The sequence below is a fragment of the Neovison vison genome, chromosome 13 (genome assembly GCF_020171115.1).
Source record: "Neovison vison isolate M4711 chromosome 13, ASM_NN_V1, whole genome shotgun sequence".
In the NCBI taxonomy this organism is placed as follows: Eukaryota; Metazoa; Chordata; class Mammalia; order Carnivora; family Mustelidae; genus Neogale; species Neogale vison.
The window spans coordinates 79,121,381-79,146,275 of NC_058103.1; the positions used below are offsets into that span (position 1 = coordinate 79,121,381).

General features: G+C 37.0%; 1 protein-coding gene across 3 annotated transcripts in view; it reads left to right on the forward strand.

The window, feature by feature from the left end:
* Nucleotides 1-24,895, forward strand: part of CEP152 (centrosomal protein 152) — a 94,690-nt gene that overhangs the window by 24,256 nt on the left and 45,539 nt on the right. For all 3 annotated transcript variants that reach the window (XM_044229858.1, XM_044229860.1, XM_044229859.1), the window contains exons 10-12: nt 4,767-4,914; nt 6,575-6,666; nt 7,507-7,670. In XM_044229858.1, coding sequence (XP_044085793.1) covers nt 4,767-4,914; nt 6,575-6,666; nt 7,507-7,670 — 404 coding nt within the window. The remainder of the gene's footprint in view (nt 1-4,766; nt 4,915-6,574; nt 6,667-7,506; nt 7,671-24,895) is intronic.

Consider the following 24,895-nt stretch of genomic DNA (forward strand, 5'->3'; position numbering starts at 1 on the left):
GTTGTTGCTCTAGAGCAAATCCATACCGAAAAGAGTGAGTGTTCTGGGAGCTGGAGTGAACTTGAGAGGTTGTCCTGGGAGCTTAACCAGTAGAAAGTCTTTTTGGTAATTTACCTGTCAGTAAATATTGTGTAGAAGTGGTTCTTGGGAGAAGAGTTAATTTTTGAGAATAGTGTAATAACATAAGGAAGAAAATCTGATCTGAAATCGCCGAGATGTAAAACTTGAGCATCTCTCACCGTCTGTATTATTTCTGCCCCAAAGAGAATAAAATGGAAGTTGACGGGGAGTCAGGTGGTGAGTTTGCTTGTGTTCCAAACCCCAGGTAACCACTTGAATGAGTAAAATTTCAGAGTGTAATTTACTTCATGTAATTTTAAAATTAATTTAACCCAAGGGAAGAAGAGCAAAAAAAAATAAAATGGGAGGGTATGGCAAATCCCACTGCACTTAAAATTCATCCTGATTTGTGTTGCTATTTTTTATTTATAATAGCTGACTAAATTTTTCCATATTTTAGGTAGAAGTACATAAGATTAGGTTCATAAGTACTGCATTATTACCAGTAATAATTGTATACCATCTTATTTTTATAGGTATTTATATGAGTTATGAGATTTATTTTCTTAAATATACTTTTTGTATAGAAAACTATTGTGAGTTTGATTGGTGTGAAGGCTATGTGGGGAAAGACAAAACCTATGCCAAATTATTGAAAAAATCTTCAGTATTTAAACGAATGACATTTGAGATATAGTTTTATTTATTTTGGCTATGTTGGTATAGTAGCATTAAAGTTAGTTGGACTTGGGCAGGGGTCCTTTTTGGATGACAAGAGGGGTGGAGTCTGGTGGCTTTTCCTTGCAGGGTAGAGGATCTCTACACTCTCTGCTGACTTTGACACATTACACAGGGGAGGGCTGAAAGAAATTCTTGCTGTGTTCAACCCCTGTACCCACTCCATTCTGTTTTCACCACTACCCCTCTCCCCACCCCCAATAAAAGGACCTTGGACTAGAACACAGAGCAAAGTCTTGATTCTCTGCTGACTGGGTTTCAGATTCCTGAACCACAGATTGAATGTGTTGACTGATGTCTTTTCTACTGTTACATTCTGTGACTGATTTTATTTTTTTAAACATATCATAAGACTGATATTAGCCCTCTGGATGTAATTGCATAGCTGCTTTGCAAAGTGATGATTCCAAAGTGCTTATAGTTTTTCCTCTTGGGAATACCCATTCCCAAGGGTATTTAGGGTATTTCTTTTGTGCTGACAATTTGGGATCAGTTGGCTCAGCAGTATTTTTAATAAAAAGACAATCCATACTATCTTAGAATCCAAATTGAGATTCCTGATTAGAAAGCTGCTATAAATTAGATCAACCAGGAGCTAGGGAGTTGCCTGCCTATAATCAGAAAAAATGTATGAATATTCTATACAGAGGGGGTTGATTTCTTAGAGTAGCTGATAACCATACATACATTCTGCATTTTGCCCCTTGCCCTCTTTTTCTTTATAAAGTTATTGAAGAGGGATATACTTTATAAAGTATTTCCCTTTCAGACAAACCTTTTCCTATGTTCCATTCAGCATAGTACCAAGACAACTAAAACAATTCTTGGAAAATAGTAGGAAGGTACAAATGACTGGATAATTTAGTAGATAAACTTGAGTAAGTTTCTCAGTGGGAAAGGACTACAGTTGTAAACTAATCATATTGTTATACTCAGCCAAAATTTCTCGGAGCTCCGTGTTCCTTCAGTGACAGAACTCTTATAGCAAACCATCTCCTGGACTCCCCTGTCTTCTGTCTCCCATTCTTGGGAGTGTCATGTTCTGAGGTCTCTGAATGTCAGGTTAGGATCTCTGATTATCTCTTTGATGTTATAAAATCTTTCTTCACTCTGACCTTCTTGAAATCTGCAGCTTTGGATGAAGTCATGGACTTTGGTTTCTACGTCATGATTTTTGCCTGGTCTACTTTCTAACTTTCCTTTAACGTTATATTTAAAGGCTCCGGTTGAAATACCTTCTCTTGGCTAAGAGATTACCACAGACCTTAGTGTGGCATAATACTAATGTCTCTGTGCTCTAAAAATCTGTTCAATTCTGTTTGCTCCCATAGATTCAGCTATTATCTCTGTCATCACACTTGTCTTGCTCAGTCTTTTTTTTTTTTTTCATTTTTTTACTACATTCAACTAGCCACTGTTTAGTATATAATTAGTTTTTGATGTAGTGTTCACTGATTCATTGGTTAAGTGTAACACCCAGTGCTCATCATAACACGTGCCCTCCTCAATACCCATCACCCTATTTTCCCCCATCCCCACCCACCTCCCATCTGAAACCCCCACATTGTCTCTTGGGGTCCATAGTTTCTCATGGTTCATCTCCCTCTCTGATTTTCTCCTTTGGATTTCCTTCCCTTCCCCTATGTCCTCCATGCTATTGCTTATGTTCCACATGTGAATGAAACCATATGGTAACTGCTTGACTGTTAACTTCATTTAACATAATCCCCTCCAGTTCCATCCATGTGGATGCAAATGGTGGGTATTCATCCTTTCTGATGGCTGAGTGATATTCCATTGTATGTATGGACCACATCTTCTTTATCTATTCATCTGTTGAAGGGCATCATGGCCCCTGCCACAGCTGGGCTGTTGTGGACATTGCTGCTTTGTTGAGTCTTAAAGCTTCAGCCTTTAACCATCTTGAACTGCATGTTCTCACTCAAGCTACCCATAGAAAAGAAGGAATAACTCATTTTGTTTATTCATTTTTGAAGGTCTTCTGATTGTTTTTATTTTTTTATTATGTTAGTCACCATACAGTACATCATTAGTTTGATGTAGTGTTCCATGGTATTGAAACTGAGCAAGTTTGAATGTAATTGGTTTCCCTGAACTTGTCAATAGAAAATAACATGGTTCAGTTGATTGTTGCATTTAGTCAAGTTATTGCCACCATCGGCCTTCTCTTCATATGTTTTTCATATCTACTTTTTCTTGAACTTTCTTTTTGCCAGTTCTTAGTCTCTTATAAAAGTATTACAGCCCATAAATGTTGTCTCCCCACCCCTTCTCACATATACATTTACGCTGTTGTTAATGTTAGCCCATTCATTGTGTTTGCCGTGTTATTTTGACGCTTTAGGACCATGCTTTTCAAGCTGGCTTGGGAATCCACAGCAGTGTGCCAAGAGGTTTGCACTGTTGAATAAACATGGAGCAGTTTCCAGAAGCTTCATTTTGCTCAGAAATTTGGTAGAAAAAATTTAAAGCAAACATGACTACATTATGAAATAGAATGCAAAATTCACACGAATTTTTTAACTAAAATAGAAGACTTCAGAGTCCCTTTTCTTTGCTTAGTGATGCTGTCAGTATCCTTATGAGGTGTACCTTATGTTACTATCCTTAAGGCATTATTGGGCTTTAGGGTATCCTATGGATCAGGTCGCAAATGCTTCTTTTTGCTTCAAAACCCTCCCTTGATATTCTTAATACTTGTTTTCTTGAGGCTTTTTCAGGTAACTTCAGCCAGTTAACTTACTCCTGTCTGACTCATGCTCTGCAATTCAGCCTGTGTAGTCTTTCTTTTTTGTTTTTGTTTTTTTTAAGATTTTTATTTATTTATTTGATGGAGAGAGACACAGCAAGAGAAGGAGACAAGCAGGGGGAGTGGGAGAGGGAGAAACAGGAAGCCTGACTTGGGGCTCTCGATCCCAGGACCCTGGGATCATGACCTGAGCTGAAGGTAGATGCTTAACAACTGAGTCACCCAGGCATTCCCATGTGTAGTCTTTCTTGAATGAGAAGGGATGATTTCTTCTACATAGGCTTGGGACTAGCATGGCTTATTACTCCTAAGCACATTTCTCTTTTTGAAGAAATTTGAATATTTTTAGTATATGTGCTGCCGAAGCGAGCACTGAAGAAATTTGAATATATTATATACATGCTCCTATTTTTCCGTATATCCCCATACAGTTACACACATGAATGCATGCATGTGTGTGTGCACAAGTGCGTGCACACGCATACACATACACATATATCCTGTCTGGTTTTCTGTCATTCATTTTTAAAGGGTTGTTTGTTTGTTTGTTTGTTTTTATAATGCTCACTGTGTATAAGGCATTGCATAGGTACCTTCAAGGAGACTTTATTAAGAAAAATAAGACATGTAAAAGGTAGAAAAATATAATAAAGAGACAGATTAAGTATAAATGAAGTCCAGAGGAGGGAAAGATTATTTTTGGCTGCTCGGAGTAGAATGAGCTTTTGGCTCTTCAGAATAGGTGAGTTTCCATGTATTTATCTGAATCCTTGCTGTCTTGGGATATAGGTTCCATGGTTCAAAGTGGTCTGCCTAAATGTATATACATACGCTTATACTGACAGTGTAACATGCAGATAGAGGTAGGTATAATACATTTTCTTTGGCCTGAATGGAATCTCGTTTTAGAATATCGATGTCTTGTGATTGTAGAACAGAAAGGACTTCAGAAATCATTGAATTTAACCTTTATTAGTGTAATTATAAAAGAAAAAATAGATGGAGAAGTTGATGACTCCCCAAGATCATAAAAGTTTGTTCTAACTTCCAGTCCTATGCACTTAACCTTGAAAAAGAGGTGATGCTGCTCTGTGATGATTTTATGTTTGAGCTAAAATCCAATTATGTATTGTATTTGTTAGTTTAGTATTTAATAACTGATCATGAAAATTACTTCTTGAATACTTTTTCTACTTAGGAAGATATTTGTTGTCATTTGAAAGATCAAGTGAAAGAACTGGAAAGAAATCAAGAAGCAATGAAATTAGAAAAGACTGAGATCATTAACAGACTGACGAGAAGTCTAGAGGAGAGTCAGAAGCAGTGTGCCAACTTCTTGCACTCAGGTGGGTGTCTGGGATGAACCCTTGTCTCCCCAGGTGGCTAGTATAATATGCAGAGAGAACAGAGTAGGATCTGTGAATTATTAAAATCCAGAAAAGACAGAAAAGATCATCAGTGACAATTTTTTAAACATTACTAGTATATATGTATAAAGGTATAATGCATTTTCATTAGATAATTTAGAGAACGTAGATAAGTACAAAGTAGCAAATAAAAATAACCAATAATCCTGTGACAGAGAGGTAACTTTTTGTTTGAATGCATTGCCCTCAAGTGAAATTGAACACATACTTAGGTAATTCCCTGCTTCTGCACATAATACATTTTTGAAAACATACCAAAGCTGAATGTGCAAAAATTGAACAATAAAATGTATGTTAGAATGTGGGTTCTATCCCTGGGAAGTAAAAATGATTATGAAATCCCATCATATTTTGCTTTTTAACATCAGTCTGATTGTGTGTTTCTATTGTTTTGTGAAACTTCTTTAATTTTTTTTTCCCCCTCTTGCACTTAACCTGGTCAGTTGAAGCTAGGGAGTTCTATTTTTGTCATGCTTAAGATTTCTCATATGGTTTCCATGGTATTAAGTTTGTGACCTACATTGTTCATCATTAGTTTCAGCAGTACTTTTCTTATCCGTTTTTATAGAATGACATTAGAGTAAAAGGCAATAAAATAATCACATGTTTATGCAAACTGTCCCACCGACAAAACTGCCGTGGGTACTGGTGAGTAGCTCCTGCTGTGGAAATAGCTCAGTGGTTCTTCAGGACTCAACATATAAAAGTCACGCTTCGGCACATAAAGCCTATTCAGACTGTTGGTACAATGTATATCAGAGTCACTCAGAAGCTGAAGGTGCTGAAGTCAAAGGCTGTCAAAATATGTGTGTGCAGAGGTTTTGGTAGGGGCAAAATTTGGCTTATACCATTTGGGCCCCCGCTCCCTCTTCAGTTTTGTATCCGTTTGTCTCACATGGCATTATTTAGTGAGCTTTTCTCCTTGCCACTAAAGGGTTTGAAAAGACTATTTTCTTTCATTGCATAATATGCCATCATTACTCTGCTTAACCATTTCCCAGATGCTCATTTTCTTTTGAGAAGGCCCCATAAAGTTCCTTTTAAATGGGAGCCTCCCCTAGTACATTTAAAACATTAGGTTACCGAAGTTTCCGAAGCATGGCCTGAATATGGTTTTTTCACATGTGGAGGTGGGGGTGGTGGAAATAAAAGCATTTCGAAAGAAGCTAAAGGCAGCAAGATGTAGTTTTCTTATTAGAGGGTAGGAATGGGTTCCAAAGAATTTTTGCTTTGGCTTTCTATGAGTTGGAACGTTATGCTCCTGTTAAAGGACTCATGGAGTATTAAGGTCTGTGGATGTGGCTGATTTGATTCAGAGCAAGGTCACAGTAGTCCCAAGTCTTCAACCTCCCAGGGACACAAGAGGAGCCATACTAAGTGTGGACATGTCTTGGAAATGTCTGGACCTCTGCCTTCTGGGTCCCAGTGGCTACACTTTTGTGCTCCTAGAAAGGTAATGAAAAGGTAATAAAACAGAGCTCCACCTTCCATAGCCTCAGTGGATTCAAGGTCTTCTGAACATCATGGGTACTTTGTCCCATTACTTGTGGTGTACTCTGTGATTTTTTTCCCCCCACAGGCTCCGTACAGGAAGTGGCTCAGCTACGGTTCCAGCTGCAGCAAGCACAGAAAGCACATGCTATGAGTGAAAACATGAACAAGACTTTGCAAGTGAGTGTTGCCACTTGGAAGAGACTCTGTGGGTAACTGAATTAGGCAGTGCTTACATCACTTTTCTGAACCTTGGATTTCTCTGTAAAAGAGGTAGTTGGACGATCTTCAGACCAGACACTGAGAGTTGTTCGCAGTCTCCCCCACACTGTTAGGTTGTCAAGCCCTGGTCCTTCTTGACTGCAGAGCCAGGGCACCGTGCCCCCACCCCCAGGCTGCCTGTAGCCTCCTTCACGTGGCGTGTCCTTTCATTCATGGGTGTACCCCGGCTGAGTCCATGTACAGGTGTGGGGGACCTGCAGTTCGCTGCAGCTCTCTCACCTCCTCCTCCAGCACTACTTACATTTTCCACTGGAGGATGAGTTCCAGTATTACCTCTACTGGAAAGACACATTCTGCCTTTTCCCACCGGCAGACTAAAGTACAATACGTTCTTGGCAAACCAGTCCACTCTGTCCTCTAGAATGCCAAAAAGTGCTGCCGTCAATTTCTCAGCTCAAGGGACCCTTTTTGTGGAGGACAGGACGTAAGCGAGGGAGGTGTGAGAGAAGCTCCTTACATTTGCTTTCTCCTTCATTTATTCATTTGTTCATACAGTTTACTTGAAAACTGATGTGTGCTGGCCTTTCTAAAGTTATATATATCTCTCTGTGTATATATACCTCTAAAGTTATTAATGTATATATTAGTTGTACACCTGTGTTCATAGCAGCAGTATTTTAAAGTTATTTTTAGTGTATGTGAAGAAGCATTTCTGCTGATTAAAATGAATTTCGAAGCATAGATGAATGACTGATTCTTTCATATAAGAAAATAATTTTCAATAATTTTATGTTTCAGGAAGAATTAGCAGAACTGAAAGATGAAATTTCTCTCTATGAATCTGCTGCAAAATTAGGAATACTTCCAAGTGACTCAGAAGGAGACTTAAATATAGAACTCACTGAATCATATGTTGATTTGGGTATTAAAAGAGTCAACTGGAAAAAATCCAAAGTGAAGAGGTATTAAGAAAATCATTTACTATAGAAGAACCTACATTAATAGTACTGGTGATACATGTAAATAAGTGACACCAGGCATGACATGATGAGCTGACTAGGGGGCCTTGAATATGGGACAGAAGTTTTTAATTATTTCTAATGAAGTGTAAATGTCTGAAATCAAAATGAACGAAACCTCAACTATTGATATTGTACTATCTTTGGTACCGGTAGGCACATCAGTTTCAATAAGGTAAAAATGATGAAGTTACAGTTAAAATATACAGAGTAAATTTTATGACTGAGGTTATATATCTTTTATTATTAAGGCAAGGACATATTATTTTTATTCACTCTGTGTTGAAGTTGGGTTCATGGCATTTATCAATGTATCAATGGCATGTGAGAAAACAAGCATTAATTTTTTTATTTTATTTTTTTATTTTTAAAAGAATTTATTTATTTATTTGACAGAGAGAGATCACAAGTAGGCAGAGAGGCAGGCAGAGAGAGAGAGGAGGAAGCAGGCTCCCTGCTGAGCAGAGAGACCGATGCGGGACTCGATCCCAGGACCCTGGGATCATGACCTGAGCCGAAGGCAGTGGCTTAACCCACTGAGCCACCCAGGCGCCCCCAAGCATTAGTTTTTCATAGGCTCTTTCCTGTGACCTTACTTTTAAAATAGAGATTCTGTCTTTTATTCCACTGTTTAACACAGATACTTCAGCAATCTCATGAAAGGGAGGGCCTTATCATCCCTTGCAGGGAGTGAGGTGGTAGAAGAGGGAACACATTTTGGTGCCATTAAATACTTAGTAGATGAATGGGCAGGATGTACACTCTTGAGGCATTCGCAGTCTGGAAGGTACTACCCAAGGCTCTGGAAGTGGAGTACGGAAGATGAGGATGAAGGTCTCCCTTTCGGCAGGGAGTTTGCATTTGCCTGGGCAGGGAGAAGGAGACCTACTTGTGAGCAGCTGAGTGCTGCATGCTACATGTTATCCCTGATGAACGAAGAAGCGTTTATCCAGTCATTCCTTCTACTGGTGTGGGAGAAGGATGAAGAATGGGTGTGTGGCAAGGATGGCATGTAGGCCAAGGAGAGCCTTTCTTGAATGCATTCATATGCCACACACCCACGGGCCAGTCGGTAGTTTCAGACTGAGTTTACCATAATCATTGTTCCAGGAGAGTGTTTATTACCTGTCGTATTTCAGGTATCCTGCAACTAAATACAAGTGTATGAATCTCCTGAAGGTTTTGCTCTACAGTAGGTTTTAGAAGTGAGGTATTTTAATCCCGTGATTCTATTTTCAAAACAGTAAGAGGACATTGAGAAAATTGAAATCTAAAGTGATCGGGTAATACTGTGAAACAAAGTATTTTTTTCCAGTAAGGCTCCATTTATCTGGAGGGTTGGTCTTTCGGGACGTCCGTTTTGACAGATGACAGCTACAACCCAGCAGGAAGCTAGAACACAAATAGCACAACTAGCATGGGCACTGTGTTTTGCAGGTCTCCTGCAAGCTCTTACCAGGGCCTTACTGACTTAGATTTGTGTGTATCCCGTGAATTCTCTGAGTTCCTGGCTGTGCAGTAGCTGGGGCAGAGATTTGGGAGAGGTAATGCCAGCGTTTGAGTCTGCTAGCTCAGCATTAGCAGGGAGAGAACTATGGGAACCGCAGCTGTAATCTTCCTCAAAATGACCATGGTCATACTCCTGAGTTTTGAAGAAAGCCATCATCTTTGGTTAGTTAAAGCAAAAAAAAGGTTGCATGCATTATATTTTTTAGACGGATGTATATAAAATTTTGAAGTTAAAAGGTAGTTATCTGGAAAATTTACTGCTGTGAATGCTTTATTTCCTGTTCATGCTGGGTTAGTTCTAAATGACTAGTGGAAAGAGCATGGTTTTTAGACCCAGATTTTGTTTTGATTTGCAGTTTCGCCATTCATCACTAGCTTTGTGATCCTGGGCAAGTTTCTTGGTTTTCTGAGCCTGTTTTCTCATCAGGCTTTTTCTATTAAGTAGATTATAGATGTCCTTTGGGGTTAAAATGAGGATTAAAATATAAAGGACCTCATAGAATATGTTCTTGCACATATTAGGCATTTATTTTTAATTGAAAAAAAATATTAGAGAGTGAGTGTGCAAGCAGTGGGGGAAGGGTCAGAGGGAGAGAGAGGATCTCAGACAGACTCCCCACTGAGCATGGAGCCCAATGCAGCTGGACCCCAGGACCCTGAGATAATGACTGGAGCCGAAATCAAGAGTTGGACGCCTAACCGACTGAGCCCCCAGATGCCCCACATATATCAGATATTTAATTGTTGATAGCTATTGCTATTATTATTTAGTAGATCATTAGCTAAAATATACCATTGATACAGTTTTCATCTTCTCTCTTAATTCAACATATACTTTGTAAAAGGTTTTTGATCCTCATCTCAACCTTGGGGCAACATCAGATCTGTATCTTCATTTTAGGGTTGGGAAAACTGGAGCTGAAAGGGTTGAACTCTTTTGCCCAAGAAGAGAGACCATTAGCAGAGAACCAGTCCTGGAGCCCAAAACTTCACTGTCCTGTAAATCTGTTGGTTTTATTTACATGACAATCAAGTCTTTTTACTTTCAACTTCATTCTTCCTTATGTCTTGTATTTTAGAGCATTAAAGATTTAGTTCATCTCAAAGATTTTTCTCCAGGTTTTTGTTTTTTGTTTTAATTTATTTTCTATTTTTTGTTAACATATAATGTATTATTTGTTTTAGGGGTACAGGTCTGTGATTCATCAGTCTTGCACAATTCACAGCACTCACCGGAGCACACACCCTCCCGTGTCCACCACCCAACCACCCCATCCCTCCTACCCACCTCCCCTCCAGCAACCCTCAGTTTGTTTCCTGAGATTGAGTCTCTTATGGTTTGTCTCCCTCTCTGGTTTCATCTTGTTTCATTGTTTCCTCTCTTCCCTATGATCCTCTGCCTTGTTTCTCAAATTCCACATATCAGCAAGATCATATGGTAATTGTCTTTCTCTGACTGACTTATTTCACTTAGCATAATACCCTCTAGATCCATCCATGTCATTGCAAATGGCAAGATTGCATTTTTTTTTGATGGCTGCACAATATTCTACTGTATATATATACCATATCTTTATCCATTCATCTATTGATGGACATCTAGGTTCTTTCCATATTTTGGCTATTGTGGACATTGCTGCTATAAACATTGGGGTGCAGGTGCCCCTTTGGATCACTACATTTGTATCTTTGAGGTAAATACACAGTAGTGCAATTGTTGGGTCATAGGGTAGCTCTATTTTCAACTTTTTGAGGAACCTCCACACTGTTTTCCGGAGGGCTTGCACCAGCTTTCATTCTCATCCAGGTTGTTGTTAATTTTAATTTGAGCTATAATTAGCCTGGGAATTTGGAAAATAATACATATATGTTATATACAAATAATATATATTTTATTTTTTCAAGTAGACTTGTTTCATCATGATATCTGCTAAAAATGTATTCTTCTTCTGCCCTTTGTATTTAATTAGTACTGATAGCCAAAATCCTACAGTAATATAACACATTCCTGTGAATATCCAACCTGAGACATCATATCACTATTTTAGTAAAAGGATCTGCCTCATTCAGCTAAGAAAATGGAGAATAACTCAACAAAGAGTGAGTGGTCCTTGAGATTCAGCTAGAAGACATCCTCTGAATCACAGGATTAGTGAAAAAAGGTTTAGTTTGTAGTCATCCCATCCACCAGCAGTTTAATAGATAGAGTTCAGCTTTGAGGCAAAAGTAAAAATATTTATTTGTAGATCAAAAATATTTCTTGTAGGAGAAAAGAGATTTGTACTTTTTCTCTGCTGGATTGTGATTCTTAGAACAAGAGGAAGCCACAGTTTTCCCAGTGTCGAGAATTTTGGTTCTTTGTTGACTTGAGCGGCTTTCAAATCACTGACCCAAATATTAGTGGCTCCAAGCTTTTATTCTCAACTACCACCTCCCTCAAGCTACTGCCTAGTAAATTTTAAGGGTTTAGGCTCAGTGTTCTATTTCACATTCATGGAATTTGAGTAGCTAAATCTGCATGCAGCTTGCAGACAGCTTCCCCTCTCCCTTATTATAGTTGGCTGCGAAGCTCAAATAATAAACATTTAACAAGTGGAATGCCTTTTCCCTTTGGTGTTCTCAGCAGGCTTCATAAGGGACTACAGTTTATTTGGACTTAGGGGAACTGACTTCCACAGGGCTCAGCAGGACTGGTCACCACTGCTGACTTTTTCCCTTTTGGGAAAGAAGAGAAAATTATTTTAGCAAGCACTTCCTCTGCTCTCTGACTTGGCTCCCTCTAGGAGTACATGATGTGCTATTTCAGTGGTCAGCATTCAGTAAGAAAAGAAATTAGGGGTGCCTAATTTGTTAGTTGAGCAAAATAAGCCTTCTGCTAAAAGTTTTCCGCATCTTATAGCTCGGGAAGATGCATTGTAATAGATTTTATATTTTTTATATAATTCTATTTCTGTGAATTATATTTTCATCTTCTATTACTATTTCTGTATAAATAGAAGTGGTTTAAGTAGATGAGATCTACACAGACCTATTTATATCATATCGATGTCCTATACAGGTGTTGTGTATATTGGTAAATATGTAGTATAAGGAACTCCTTTTATAATATAGTGTCTAAGAAACCCTAATATTTTGTTCTCCTTTTCCTTCTGTCTCTCTGTATATATGTGTGTGTACACATAATATATATGTATATATTTCATTTGGAATCATCTGAAACTGAAGAACAGTAAAAATTAAACTCAAGATACTATTATTTATTTCTCTTTTTAGAACTACCTTTTAGTTTTTTAGAATAGTTTCAGATTACCAGAAAAATTAGTACAGTTTTCCTATACACTGCACCCATTTTCCTCTGTTCACGTCTTACACCAGCCTGGAACCTTTGTTACAGTTAATGAATTAATATTGACACATTATTAACTAATGCCCATAGTTTATTTAGATGTCCTCAGTTTTTGCCTGGTGTCCTTTTTCTTTTCTAGAATTACACCCAGTATACCACATTACATTTAGGAGTTATGTTTCCTTAGGTTCCTCTTAACTTTCCATGTTTTTGATGACCTTGACAGTTTGAGAAGTACCGGTTAAATTATTTGGTAGGAAGCCCCTCTTGGAATTTGATGTTTCTTTTATGATTGTATTTTTTTCATGGGTTTTGTGGAGGAAGACCATAGTGATGAGACGCCATTTTCTTCACATCATATTAAGGGTGCATACTAGCAAAACTATTTCTCTTAAAAAGTAACATTTTCCTTTATTATAGAAAAATAAGAAAATATAGATTAAGAAAATTGAAGAAAGTTAGAAGCAACATCATCTTCCTTTACCTCCCACAAAGAAAACCACTTTTAACATTTTGGTGTATAATTTCCACATTATCTGTTTTGTGTATTTCTGAAAGATAAAATAATACTGAATATATTGTTTGATAATGTGTTTTTTAAATTAATATATTCTGAGATCTATAGATGACAATAAATATTTTTGTATGTATTTACGGATGGCTATGTGGATGAAGGAACTATAGTAATACACTTTTTTTTAAAATAAATGATGCAGTATTATTATCACAGGCATCTTTGTAGTCATGTCTTCAGGCACATCTTTATTTTTTTAAGATGTGGGTGAATATCTCACCCACATCTTAAAGAAATCAGTACCTTAAAAAATTTCTTAAAAGAAATAAATACCTCTTGGATATGCCAAGAGGTGTGCACATATTTGAGGTTTTTGATACATACTTCAAGCAGCTCTGTAGTTTCATTATTACCCACATCGTGTGGCAATACCTATTTCTGTGTATCCTAGCCAGTGCTGAGAGTTTTCCTGTTTAAACTTTTTATGCAGTTAGATCCATCATTTTCTACCTGTATGATTTCTTGATGGTGTTTTTCTAGTAAGCTGTATAGTTTTATTTTACTTTTTAAACCTTTTAAAATTGAGAAAAGTGCATGAATCATAAGTGTACAGCTTAACTCATTTTAAAGTGAATGCCTGTGAAACCACCACCCAGAAGTAAACATTGCCAGCAGCTGTTCATATGCCTCTTTCCAGTCATAACCTTGAAGTTAACAACTATCCTAACTGCTGTGTAACAATTGTTTTCTGTTTTTTTTTTTTTTTTTTTTTTGGTTATCTCATAAGACCTAATTATTCCTACCTAAACACTATAGGTTAGGTTTGCCTTTATGTAATGTAACTCATACGTTAGATGTTATTTTTTTCTACTATAATTTTATTGAACTGTATTTAAAACACCATAAAACTCACCCATTTGAAGTTTACGGTCCAGTGGTGTTTTGTATATTGAGAGTGGTGCAACCAGTACCACAACCTAATTTAGAACATTTCAACATCCCCAAAAAGAAACCCTATGCCTACATTCCTCATACATTCCTCATTACCCCTTCTTGTCCTCACAGCTCCAAGCAATCACTAATCTACCTTCTACCTATGGATTTGCCTACTCTGTACTTTTCACATGAATGGAATTGTATAGTATGTGGTATTTTGTAACTGACTTCTTTCACTTAGAATAATGCTTTTAAGGTTCATCCGTGTTGCTGTATCAGTGCTTCATTCCGTTTTGAGTCAAGTAAAATATTCCATTGTGTGAATATATACCACCTTGACTTAGTCATGCATCAACTAATAGACACTTATTTGAGTTGTTTCTACTTTTTGGCTATTATGAATAATGCTACTAGGAATATTTATGCACAAATTTGTGCAGATATATGTTTTCATTTCTCTTAGATACACAGTAGACCCTTGGTCAGTGCACACGTTAGGGGCGCTGACCTGCTGTGTGGTTGAGAATCTGCATATGACTTTGACTTTTCAAAAAACTTAACTGCTAATAGCCTGCTATTTTTTTTTTTTTTTTTAAAGATCCCATCCATTTATTTGACAGAGATCACAAGTAGGCAGAGAGGCAGGCAGAGAGAGAGAAGGGGAAGCAGGCTCCCTGCCGAGCAGAGAGCCCAATGCAGGGCTCAATCCCAGGATCCTGAGATCATGACCTGAGCCAAAGGCTTTCTTTTGATGGCTGCAAATTAAAGAGGCTTTAACCCACTGAGCCACCCAGGTGCCTCTAATAGCCTGCTATTGACCAGAAACCTTACCAATAACACAAGCTGTTAATTAACACATATTTTGCATGTTATGTATATTGTATATTTTATTCTTACATTAAAGTAAGCTAGAGAAAAGAAAATGTTGAGACAATCATAAGAGAAAATACATTTATGATACTGTATTGTATTAAAAAACATCTACGTATAGGTGGACCTGTGCAGTTCAAACCCGTATTACTCAAGGGCAGCTATTTATCTGGGAGGGGAATTGCTGGGTAATGTGGTAGTTCTATGTTTAGCATTTCAAAAAATGGTCCTACTGTTTTCCAAAGTGGCTACACCATTTTATGTTCCCACCAGCGATGTATGAGTGGCTACACCATTTTATGTTCCCACCAGCAATGTATTGCTATTTGGTTTTGATTTTCTAATGATGTAGTTTTATTTGATGGTTAATTATGTTGAACATCTTTTGCTGAGTTTATTGGCCACTTGTATATCTTCTTCAGAGAGAGATCTTTGAATCTTTTGCCCATTTTAAATTGGGTTGTCCTTTTATTGGTTTTGAGAGTTCTTTATATATTCTGAATACAAGTTCATTGTCAGATTTATGATTTGCAAGTATTTTCTCCTGTGGGTTGTTTTTTCATTTTGATGGCATCCTTTGAAGCACAAGTCTTTATCTTTATGAAGTCCAACTTAATGTATTTTTTCTTTGGTTGCTTGTGATTTTGACTTTCTAAGAAACCATTCTCTAATCCCAGATCCTGAAGATTTTTTTTTTAATTTTTAATTTTTTATAAACATATAATATATTTTTATCCCCAGGGGTACAGGTCTGTGAATCGCCAGGTTTACGCACTTCACAGCACTCACCAAAGCACATACCCTCCCCAATGTCCATAACCCCACCCCCCTTCTCCCAACCCCCCTCCCCCCAGCAACCCTCAGTTTGTTTTGTGAGATTGAGTCACTTATGGTTTGTCTCCCTCCCAATCCCATCTTGTTTCATTTATTCTTCTCCTACCCCCTTAAGCCCCCATGTTGCATCACCACTTCCTCAGGGAGATCATATGACAGTTGTCTTTCTCCGCTTGACTTATTTCGCTAAGCATGATACGCTCTAGTTCCATCCACGTTGTTGCAAATGGCAAGATTTCATTTCTTTTGATGGCTGCAAAGTATTCCATTGTGTATATATACCACATCTTCTTTATCCATTCATCTGTTGATGGACATCTAAGTTCTTTCCATAGTTTGGCTATTGTGGACATTGCTGCTATAAACATTTGGGTGCACGTGCCTCTTTGGATCACTACGTTTGTATCTTTAGGGTAAATACCCAGGAGTGCAATTGCTGGGTCATAGGGCAGTTTTATTTTCAACATTTTGAGGAACCTCCCTGCTGTTTTCCAGAGTGGTTGCACCAGCTTCCATTCCCACCAACAGTGTAGGAGGGTTCCCCTTTCTCCGCATCCTTGCCAGCATCTGTCATTTTCTGACTTTTTGATTTTAGCCATTCTGATTGGTGTGAGGTGATATCTCATTGTGGTTTTGATTTGTATTTCCCTGATGCCGAGTGATATGGAGCACTTTTTCATGTGTCTGTTGGCCATCTGGATGTCTTCTTTGCAGAAATGTCTGTTCATGTCCTCTGCCCATTTCTTGATTGGATTATTTGTTCTTTGGGTGTTGAGTTTGCTAAGTTCTTTATAGATTTTGGACACTAGCCCTTTATCTGATACGTCGTTTGCAAATATCTTCTCCCATTCTGTCAGTTGTCTTTTGGTTTTGTTAACTGTTTCCTTTGCTGTGCAAAAGCTTTTGATCTTGATAAAATCCCAATAGTTCCTTTTTGCCCTTGCTTCCCTTGCCTTTGGCGATGTTCCTAGGAAGATGTTGCTGCGGCTGAGGTCGAAGAGGTTGCTGCCTGTGTTCTCCTCAAGGATTTTGATGGATTCCTTTCTCACATTGAGATCCTGAAGATTTATACCTATATTTTCTTCTCCGAGAGTTTTATCTCTTACATTAGGTCTTGGATTCATTTTGAATTAATTTTTACTATATGATGTGATATAGAACTTCATTCTTTTGTATGTGAGTATCTGGTTGTCCCAGTACCAGAATTTGTTTTTACATCCTTGTCAAAAATGAGTTGACTCTAAATATGAGGGTTTATTTCTGGACTCTCACTTCTATTCCATTGATCTATATGCCTGTCCTTATGCCAGTGCCAAACAGTCTTGCTTTGTTAACTTTTGAAATTGTAATGTCTAAATCTTTCAACTTTGTCTTCTATTTCAATATTTCCTGGGCTATCCTGGATCTCTTATATTTCCATAGAAGTTTTAGGATCCATTCCCCTACAGTAACCAGCTGGGATTTTGATTGAGGTTTGCATGTAGTCTGTGTATCAGTTTAGGGGAGTATTGCAATCTTACCAATACTGGGTTCTGATTCCTGAACACAGGATGTCTTTCCATTTATTTAGGTCATCTTTAATCTCTTTGAGTGTACTACTCATGTATTTTGTATTTTTTTGTGGTTTTTGGTGTCCTAGTCATATACTTCTGTTAAATTTACTCCTCGGTGTTTGATTCTCTTGGCTTCTTTTTGCTGGATTGTTTTCTTAATTTTATTTTCGGGTGGTTAATTCCTAGTGTAGAGAGATACAATTGATTTTAAGTATATTGATGTTGTATCCTGACACATTGTTGAACTTGTTAATTTAGTTCAGATAGTTTTTTTAGTGGATTTCTTAGGATTTTTTAGGTATAGGGTCATGTCACCTGAAAATAGAGATCATTTTGTCTGTCTTTCCAATCTGGATGCCTTTATTTTTTCCCTTACTAATTGCTCCAGCTAGAATTTCTAGGACAAGGTTAAATAGAAGTGGTTAAAAACTGATATTCTTGGGACGCCGGGGTGGCTCAGTTGGTTGAGCAGCTGCATTCGGCTCAGGTCATGATCCCAGCGTCCTGGGATGGAGTCCCGCATCAGGCTCCTTGCTCGGCAGGGAGCCTGCTTCTCCCTCTGCCTCTGCCTGCCTCTCTGTCTGCCTGTGCTCCCTCTCTCTCCCTCTCTCTCTGACAAATAAATAAATAAAATCTTTAAAAAACTGATATTCTTGTTTTGCTCCTCATCTTACAGGGAAACATTTGGTCATTCTCCATTAATCATGAGTGCTAGCTGTGTGTTTTTCATATATATAGGTGTTCTTCAGACATTTTGTTGTGAGACTCATGGTGTAGCATGTAACTGTAGCTCATTCATTTGCATATATAAATATTTAATGTGTATCTTTATTTGTATGAATATTCCAGCTTATTTTCCATTCTACCAACCATAGATTTTTAATGTTCCTTCCTAGTGCAATGTGCATACCTTTCTGTTGGGTATACACTTAGAGGTGAAATTGCTTGTGGTTTGTGTATTTCAAACTTTAAAGAGGTCATGCCTACCTGTTTTCCATAGTGGTGGTGCCGATTTACCTTTACATGAGAAGTGTATGAAATTCTTAATTGCTCTCTTTGCTGACACTTGATATTTTAAGTTGTTTACTTTAAGCCATTTAATGTGTTGTGATAACTCTGTTACGGTTTTCCACATAATCCATTATCCTGGATTACTAATGAGATTGAGCTCCATTGAGAAAAACTGTTTATTGGCTTTGTGTGCATGTATGCGTGTGTGTGTGACTTGCTTAACTCCCTCAGTTTTTAAATGACTTTGTGTTTGCGTGTGCATGTGTTCTGTTGAAATGTAGCAGTTTTTTCTTATTTTAATATCTGCTCTAGATAGGAGTTCTTTGACAGTAATGTGTATTGTAAATATCTTCTCACTTTTTAACCTTTTAATTTGTCTTGATGATTGGAAATTTTTTAACTGTAGTCAAATTTGTCAATCATGGTTAGTGCTTTTTATGTTTCCTTTAAGAAATCTTTCCTGTTGGGGCACCTGGGTGGCTCAGTTGGTTAAGTGGCGAACTCTTGGTTTTGGCTCAGGTCATGGTCTCAGGGTCCTAGTACTTGGGGCTCTGCACTCAGTGGGGAGTTGACTCAAGGATCCTTTCTCTCCCTCTGTCCCTCCCCTTGCTCATGCACTCGTGTGCCTTCTCTCTAAAATAAATCAATCTGAAAAAACAAAAACTAAACCTTTCCTGTTATCCTATGCTGCCTTCTAAAAGCTTTAATACGTTGCCTTGTACTTGAGTTTTTCCATCTCTCTGGAATTGCTGTTTTTGTTAGGGTTTTTCTGATGGGTCTTGCTTGTTTACACGTGCAAATGAACTTTATAATTAACTTGTTCTACTCCTGGAAAAAATCCTGAGAATACAATAGAATACAATCCTAATTTTTATTAGGATCACATTAAACATATGCATTGACTCTCTCCCAGTTCTTAGGGAGAATTGATATTATTATGATGTTGAATTTTTAAATCTAAGAATATAGCATGCCTTTTAATTTGCTTAAATCTATTTTTGTTTTCTCAAGAGTGTTTTGGAATTTTTTATATTTAGGTTTTTGCACAAATCTTGTAAAATTGATGCTTAGATATTTTTGCAATAGTAGGGTATTCATTTCTATTATTTCTTCTTGAATAATGTTTGTACATATGATTTCTATATTTTTTGTTATAACCTGTTACGTTTTAATTCTCTTACTGTTTGTAGTAATTTTCCCATTATATTTTAGGTTTTACTAGATAAGAGTATATCATTTGCTAGTGGAGATAATTGTAGCTTTTTTGTTTCACTTATGCTCCAAATTGTTTTCTCTTTAAGGTTACATTAGAGTCCTTCTATTTTATTAGGATATTGATAGTGTGAATGCTGTTTTTCGAAGTGATCATACTATTTCGCATTACCAGAAGAAATGTCTGAGGTTTCGGTTGTTCTACATTTTTGTTAAAACTTGGTGGTATTAATCTTTTTAAATTTGTAGTGTGTGTAGTGGTAATCTTACTGTGGTTTAATTTTTATTTACCTAATGACCCATGATCTAAGCATCTTTTTTTTTTTTTTTTGATTGATTGATTGATTGGAGAGAGAGAGAGAGAGAGAACATGTGCAAGAGGGAGGGGAGGGGCAGGGGAGAGAGAATTTTAAGCAGGTTCAGGGCCAGGGTGGAAGGAGCTAACACTGGGCTTAATTTCACAACTCTGAAATCATGACCTGAGCCGAAATCAGCAGTGGGACACTGAGCTGATTGAGCCACCTAGATGCCCCTCAGCATCTTTTGATGTGCTTCTCTTTCCCTTTCTTTTTTTTCTGATGTGCTTATTTGCCATTTATATTGTCATTTTGTCTTTTTTCCAGGGTACAAGCCCTTTCTCTGATATGTATGTTGTGAATATTTTCTTCTGCTCTGATTTTCCCTATCACATTCTTAATGTATCTTTTGAAGAGCAAGAGCTTAAGTTTTTATGAATTCATATTGATCAGTTATCTCTTTTAAAAGAGTTCATGGTTTTTTGTTCTAATGTAACTGTGTCACAAATTTTCTTAGGACTTTAGAAATTTGATAGTTTTACCTCTTGTATTTATATCTATGGTCCATTATGAATTAGTTTTTTAGTATGGTATGAGGTAAATGTAAATGTACAGAATAGGCAGATCCATAGGTAGAAGGTAGATTAGTGATTGCTTGGAGCTGTGAGGACAAGAAGGGGTAATGAGGAATGTATGAGGAATGTAGGTACAGGATTTCTTTTTTGGGATGTTGAAATGTTCTAAATTAGGTTGTAATACTGGTTGCACCACTCTCAATTTTTTCCTATCAATATCCAGTTGATCTAATACCATTTGTCAGAAAAACTTCTCTTTCCTCATTGAATTGCCTTGGTATCTTTGTTGATAATTAATTGACCATTTATGGCCTGTTTCTGTACTTTCCATTCTGTTCCCCTACGTTTTTGGTTAATAACAGTCTTGATACTGTAGCTTTAACAGTAAAGTATTGAAATGTTTTGGACAAGTCCTTCGACTTTATTTTCAAAATTGTTTCGAATATTCTAAGTTCTTTGCATTACAAAATGAATTTAATGATTAGCTAGTCAATTTCTACAACATAGTCTACTGGACTTTTAATTGGGATTATGTTGAATCTGTAGACAAATTTGGAGAGAATCGACACCTTAAGAAATTGCTATTTGTCAGTTATACCTAAATAAAGCTGGAGGAAGAAAAAAAAAAGAGTCCTCCAATTTCAGAACATACATGTTGTACCTCTCTCTTTATTTATGTCTTCTTTAGTTTCTCTCCAGTAATGTTTTGTAGTTTTGTTTTGTTTTTTTTTTAAGATTTTATTTATTTATTTATTTGACAGAGACCGAGATCACAAGTGGGCAGAGGGGCAGGCAGAGAGAGAGAGAGGAAACAGGCTCCCTCATGAACAGAGAGAGCCCAATGTGGGACTCGATCCCAGGACCCTGAGATCATGACCTGAGCCGAAGGCAGCGGCTTAACCCACTAAGCCACCCAGGCATCCCTGTAGTTTTTTATAGATGACATTTTCTGTTAAATTGAATAATTTTCTTTAGCATTTCTTCTAAGCTTCCTTAGATGATGTCCTTTTATTTCCTGATTATAGAATTCTGGACCAATTGTTCTTTTATTTCAGCATTTTAAAGATATGTTCTTGCACTGTCTCTGGCCTTGGTGGTTTCTGAAGAGAAATCTGTTGTTATTTGCACCATTATCTTGTGTATAATGTGTTGTTTTACTTTTGTTGTTTTCAAGATTTTTTTCTCCTTTTCACACTTTGATTATGATGTGTCTTGTGTGTGTGTGTGTGTGTTTTAGTTCATTTGGGGTTCACCAAGTTTATTGAAAATGTAAATTTCTTGTGTCTTTTACCAGACTCCTGGAATGTTGACCATTATTCAAATATCTTTTCTGTCCCTGCTTCTTCTTCTCCTACTCTAAGTCTCTAATTATACAACTTAATTTTTTTTATATTGCCCCACGGTTCCTGAGACACTTCATTTTTTTCCAATTTTTTTTTCAGTTTCATTTTGAATAATTTCTGTTGAGCTATATTTAAGTTTACTCACTCTTTGTTCTGTTATCTGAGTTTTATTAAATTGTCCAGTGAGGAACTTTTTTTTCTTTTAACTTTTAAGTACTGTATTTTTATTTTTTTTCCTTTTTTTCCTCTTTTTCAAAGATTTTATTTATTTATTTGACACAAAGAGATTACAAGTAGGCAAAGAGGCAGGCAGAGAGAAAGGGGGAAGCAGGCTACCCGCTGAGCAGAGAGCCCAATGCGGGACTGGATCCCAGGACCCCGAGATCATGACCTGAGCCGAAGGCAGAGGCTTTAACCCACTGAGCCACCCAGGCGCCCTATCAAATACTGTATTTTTCAATGATAACATTTCTTTTCGGTTCCTTTATAGATCTTATTTGCTGAGAATTCCTATCTTTTCATCCATTTTAAATATGTTTCCCTTTATTTCATAGAACAGAGACATAATAGATGCTTTAAACTTTGAAAACTCTTTGTGATAGCTCCAGCATTTCCATCATCTGTAGATTGTTTTTTTTTTTTTTTCTTGCAGATTGGTCCATTTTCTTGGTTAGTTGCATGTCGAGTAATTTTAGATTATGATCAGGCACATCTTGTTGTATTGTGCTTTGCAGATACTGTATTTTCTTTACAGATTGGCAACCCTGCATCAAGCAATTCTATTGATGCCATTTTGCTAACAGTGTTTGGTGATCTCAGATCTCATGTCTCTATGTCACATTTTGGTAATTCTTACTATATTTCAAACTTTCTTATTATATTTGTTATGGTCATCTGTGATCTATGATTACAACTCACTAAAACTCAGACAATGGTCATCATGTTTTAGCAAGAAAGTATTTTTTAAGTAAAGTTTGTATATTGTTTTTTAGATATAATGGTATTACTCACTTAGTTGACTTCATTTGAGTCACTTTACTGCACTGTTCGCTTTACTGTGGTGATCTGCAACCAAGTCTGTGATATCACCTGGGAATGCCTATATTAGACGTCCAGATTTTTAAGTTGTGTAGAAACTTGTATGGAGTTTCAAATCTCAATTTATTTGTCCAAGCCTTTGCCACATTGATCTGAATCTGTCTTTATATGCATAGCTCAAAAGTCATTCATTGTGAGATTTGTGTGTGTGGTTTACATTTCAATTAAATTCTCCAAATATTTACTCTGCAGGTTCGTGAGTCTGTTCTGTGCATGCATAGTTCAGGGCTTAGACTGAGGCGTGTATACATTTATGCACAGAATTTATGACTCCTTTCTCTGGTTCTCTCCTCTCCAGGAGTCTTCCTGTGCGCTCTTTTTATCTTGGTTTTCAGCAATTTGATGTTAATATAACTTACAGTGGTTTTCTTCATTTTCTGCTTGAGATTCATTGAGCTTGTAGGTTTTAATAGGGTTTTAATTTTCATCAAATAGAGTTTTGGTCATTAAAAAAATATTGGGTTGTGCCTGAGTGGCTCTGTCCTTCGGCTTAAGTCATGATCCCAGGGTTCTGGGATTGAGCCCTTTGTTGGGCTACCTGCTCAGTCAGGAGTCTGCTTCCCCCTCTCTCTCTGCCCCTCTCTACTTTTCCTTATTTTCTCTCTCTGAAAAATCTTTAAAAGAATAAACAAATATTTTTTTTTTGGTCCCCTTCCCTTCTCCTCTTCTGGGATTTCAGTTACAATCGGGTTAGAAAACTTAACATGCGTAGTATATTTCTCTTTTAGTCTTCTTTCTCTCCGTGTTTAATTTTATAGGGTTCTATTGTTATGTCTCTATGTCTGCTGATCTTTTCTGCATTAATAATTAATGTTAATTAAATAACCTGTTAATCTCATCCAGGATATTTTTCATTTCACATGTTGTAATTTTTTATCAAAGTTTGGTTTGGATCATTTTATATCCTTTATTTCTCATTGTGTTCGTGTTGTTTCTCTTACCTTAACATATGAAATATAATTAGTTCTACTGCCAGCATCATTGTTGGGTCAGTTTCTATTGGCTGATTTTTCTCCTGGTTGTGGTTTTTATTTTCTTTCCCTATTTGCATGCCTGGTAAATTTTGATTGGATGCTGAACATTTTGAATTTTATGTTTGAGATGTTAATCTTGTTTAATTTTAAAAATATTGTTATTCTTTTTCTGTGGCACACTTAAGTTTCCTGGAATCCATTTGGTCCTTTTAAGGCTTCTTTATAGGTTTTGTTAGGTCAGATTTAGAGCAGTCTTTATTTAATCTGGACCTAATTTGGCCCCATTACTAAGACAGTATTTGATATTTTGTGAATTAGGTCTTTCCACTATGGTTCTTTGGAACCTGCAGTATTCCCAGCCCTATTTCTTTTCTGTGACTCTTTCCCTGGCCTTGCAGTAATATTCTCACATGGATATACAGATCTCTAGAGCTCTTTCTGTAGTTACCTTTCCCATAGTATTTCCCTCATCAAATTCTAGCCGTTTTATCCTTCCCAAACTGAACTCTGCAACTTGGTAAGATTACTAGGCTGCCTTTGGCTTTTCTCTCCCTGTGCTGCAGGCTGGAAACTTCCTGGGGAGAAAACAGGAATGAGCATAGATAGGGCTCACCTTGTTTGTTTTCCTTTCCTGAGGGATCATTATGCTGTGCTGTCTGTTGTCTAATGATTAAAAATGATCATTTCATGTATTTTATTTGGTTTTCTTATTTTTTTAAGGCAAGAAGAGAAATTTGGTACTATTAATCTATTACAGCATGATGCAGATTTCTCATTCTCATTCCAGTTTTGAAATTTATTGAAACTAAATTTGGAATTAAATTAGCGTGGCTTTTATTTTTGTTATTTTTGCCCCAGTTGCTCAGATAACCACCCTGATTTGTGTATTAATAAAAGAGATACAGAAATTGTTAGGATGACTAGTATCTTTCTTTTTTCACTGCCTCCTTTATTTTTGTGTTGTTTCTCTTCGATTCATATAGGGCATGTATATAAAGCATGCAACTTAACCAAAAGCAAAAAAAGCATGCCATACCGAAGTTCACGTGGTTCAACTTTTTAAAGTGAGGCAGGTGGTCTAAGCATAATCATAGTCT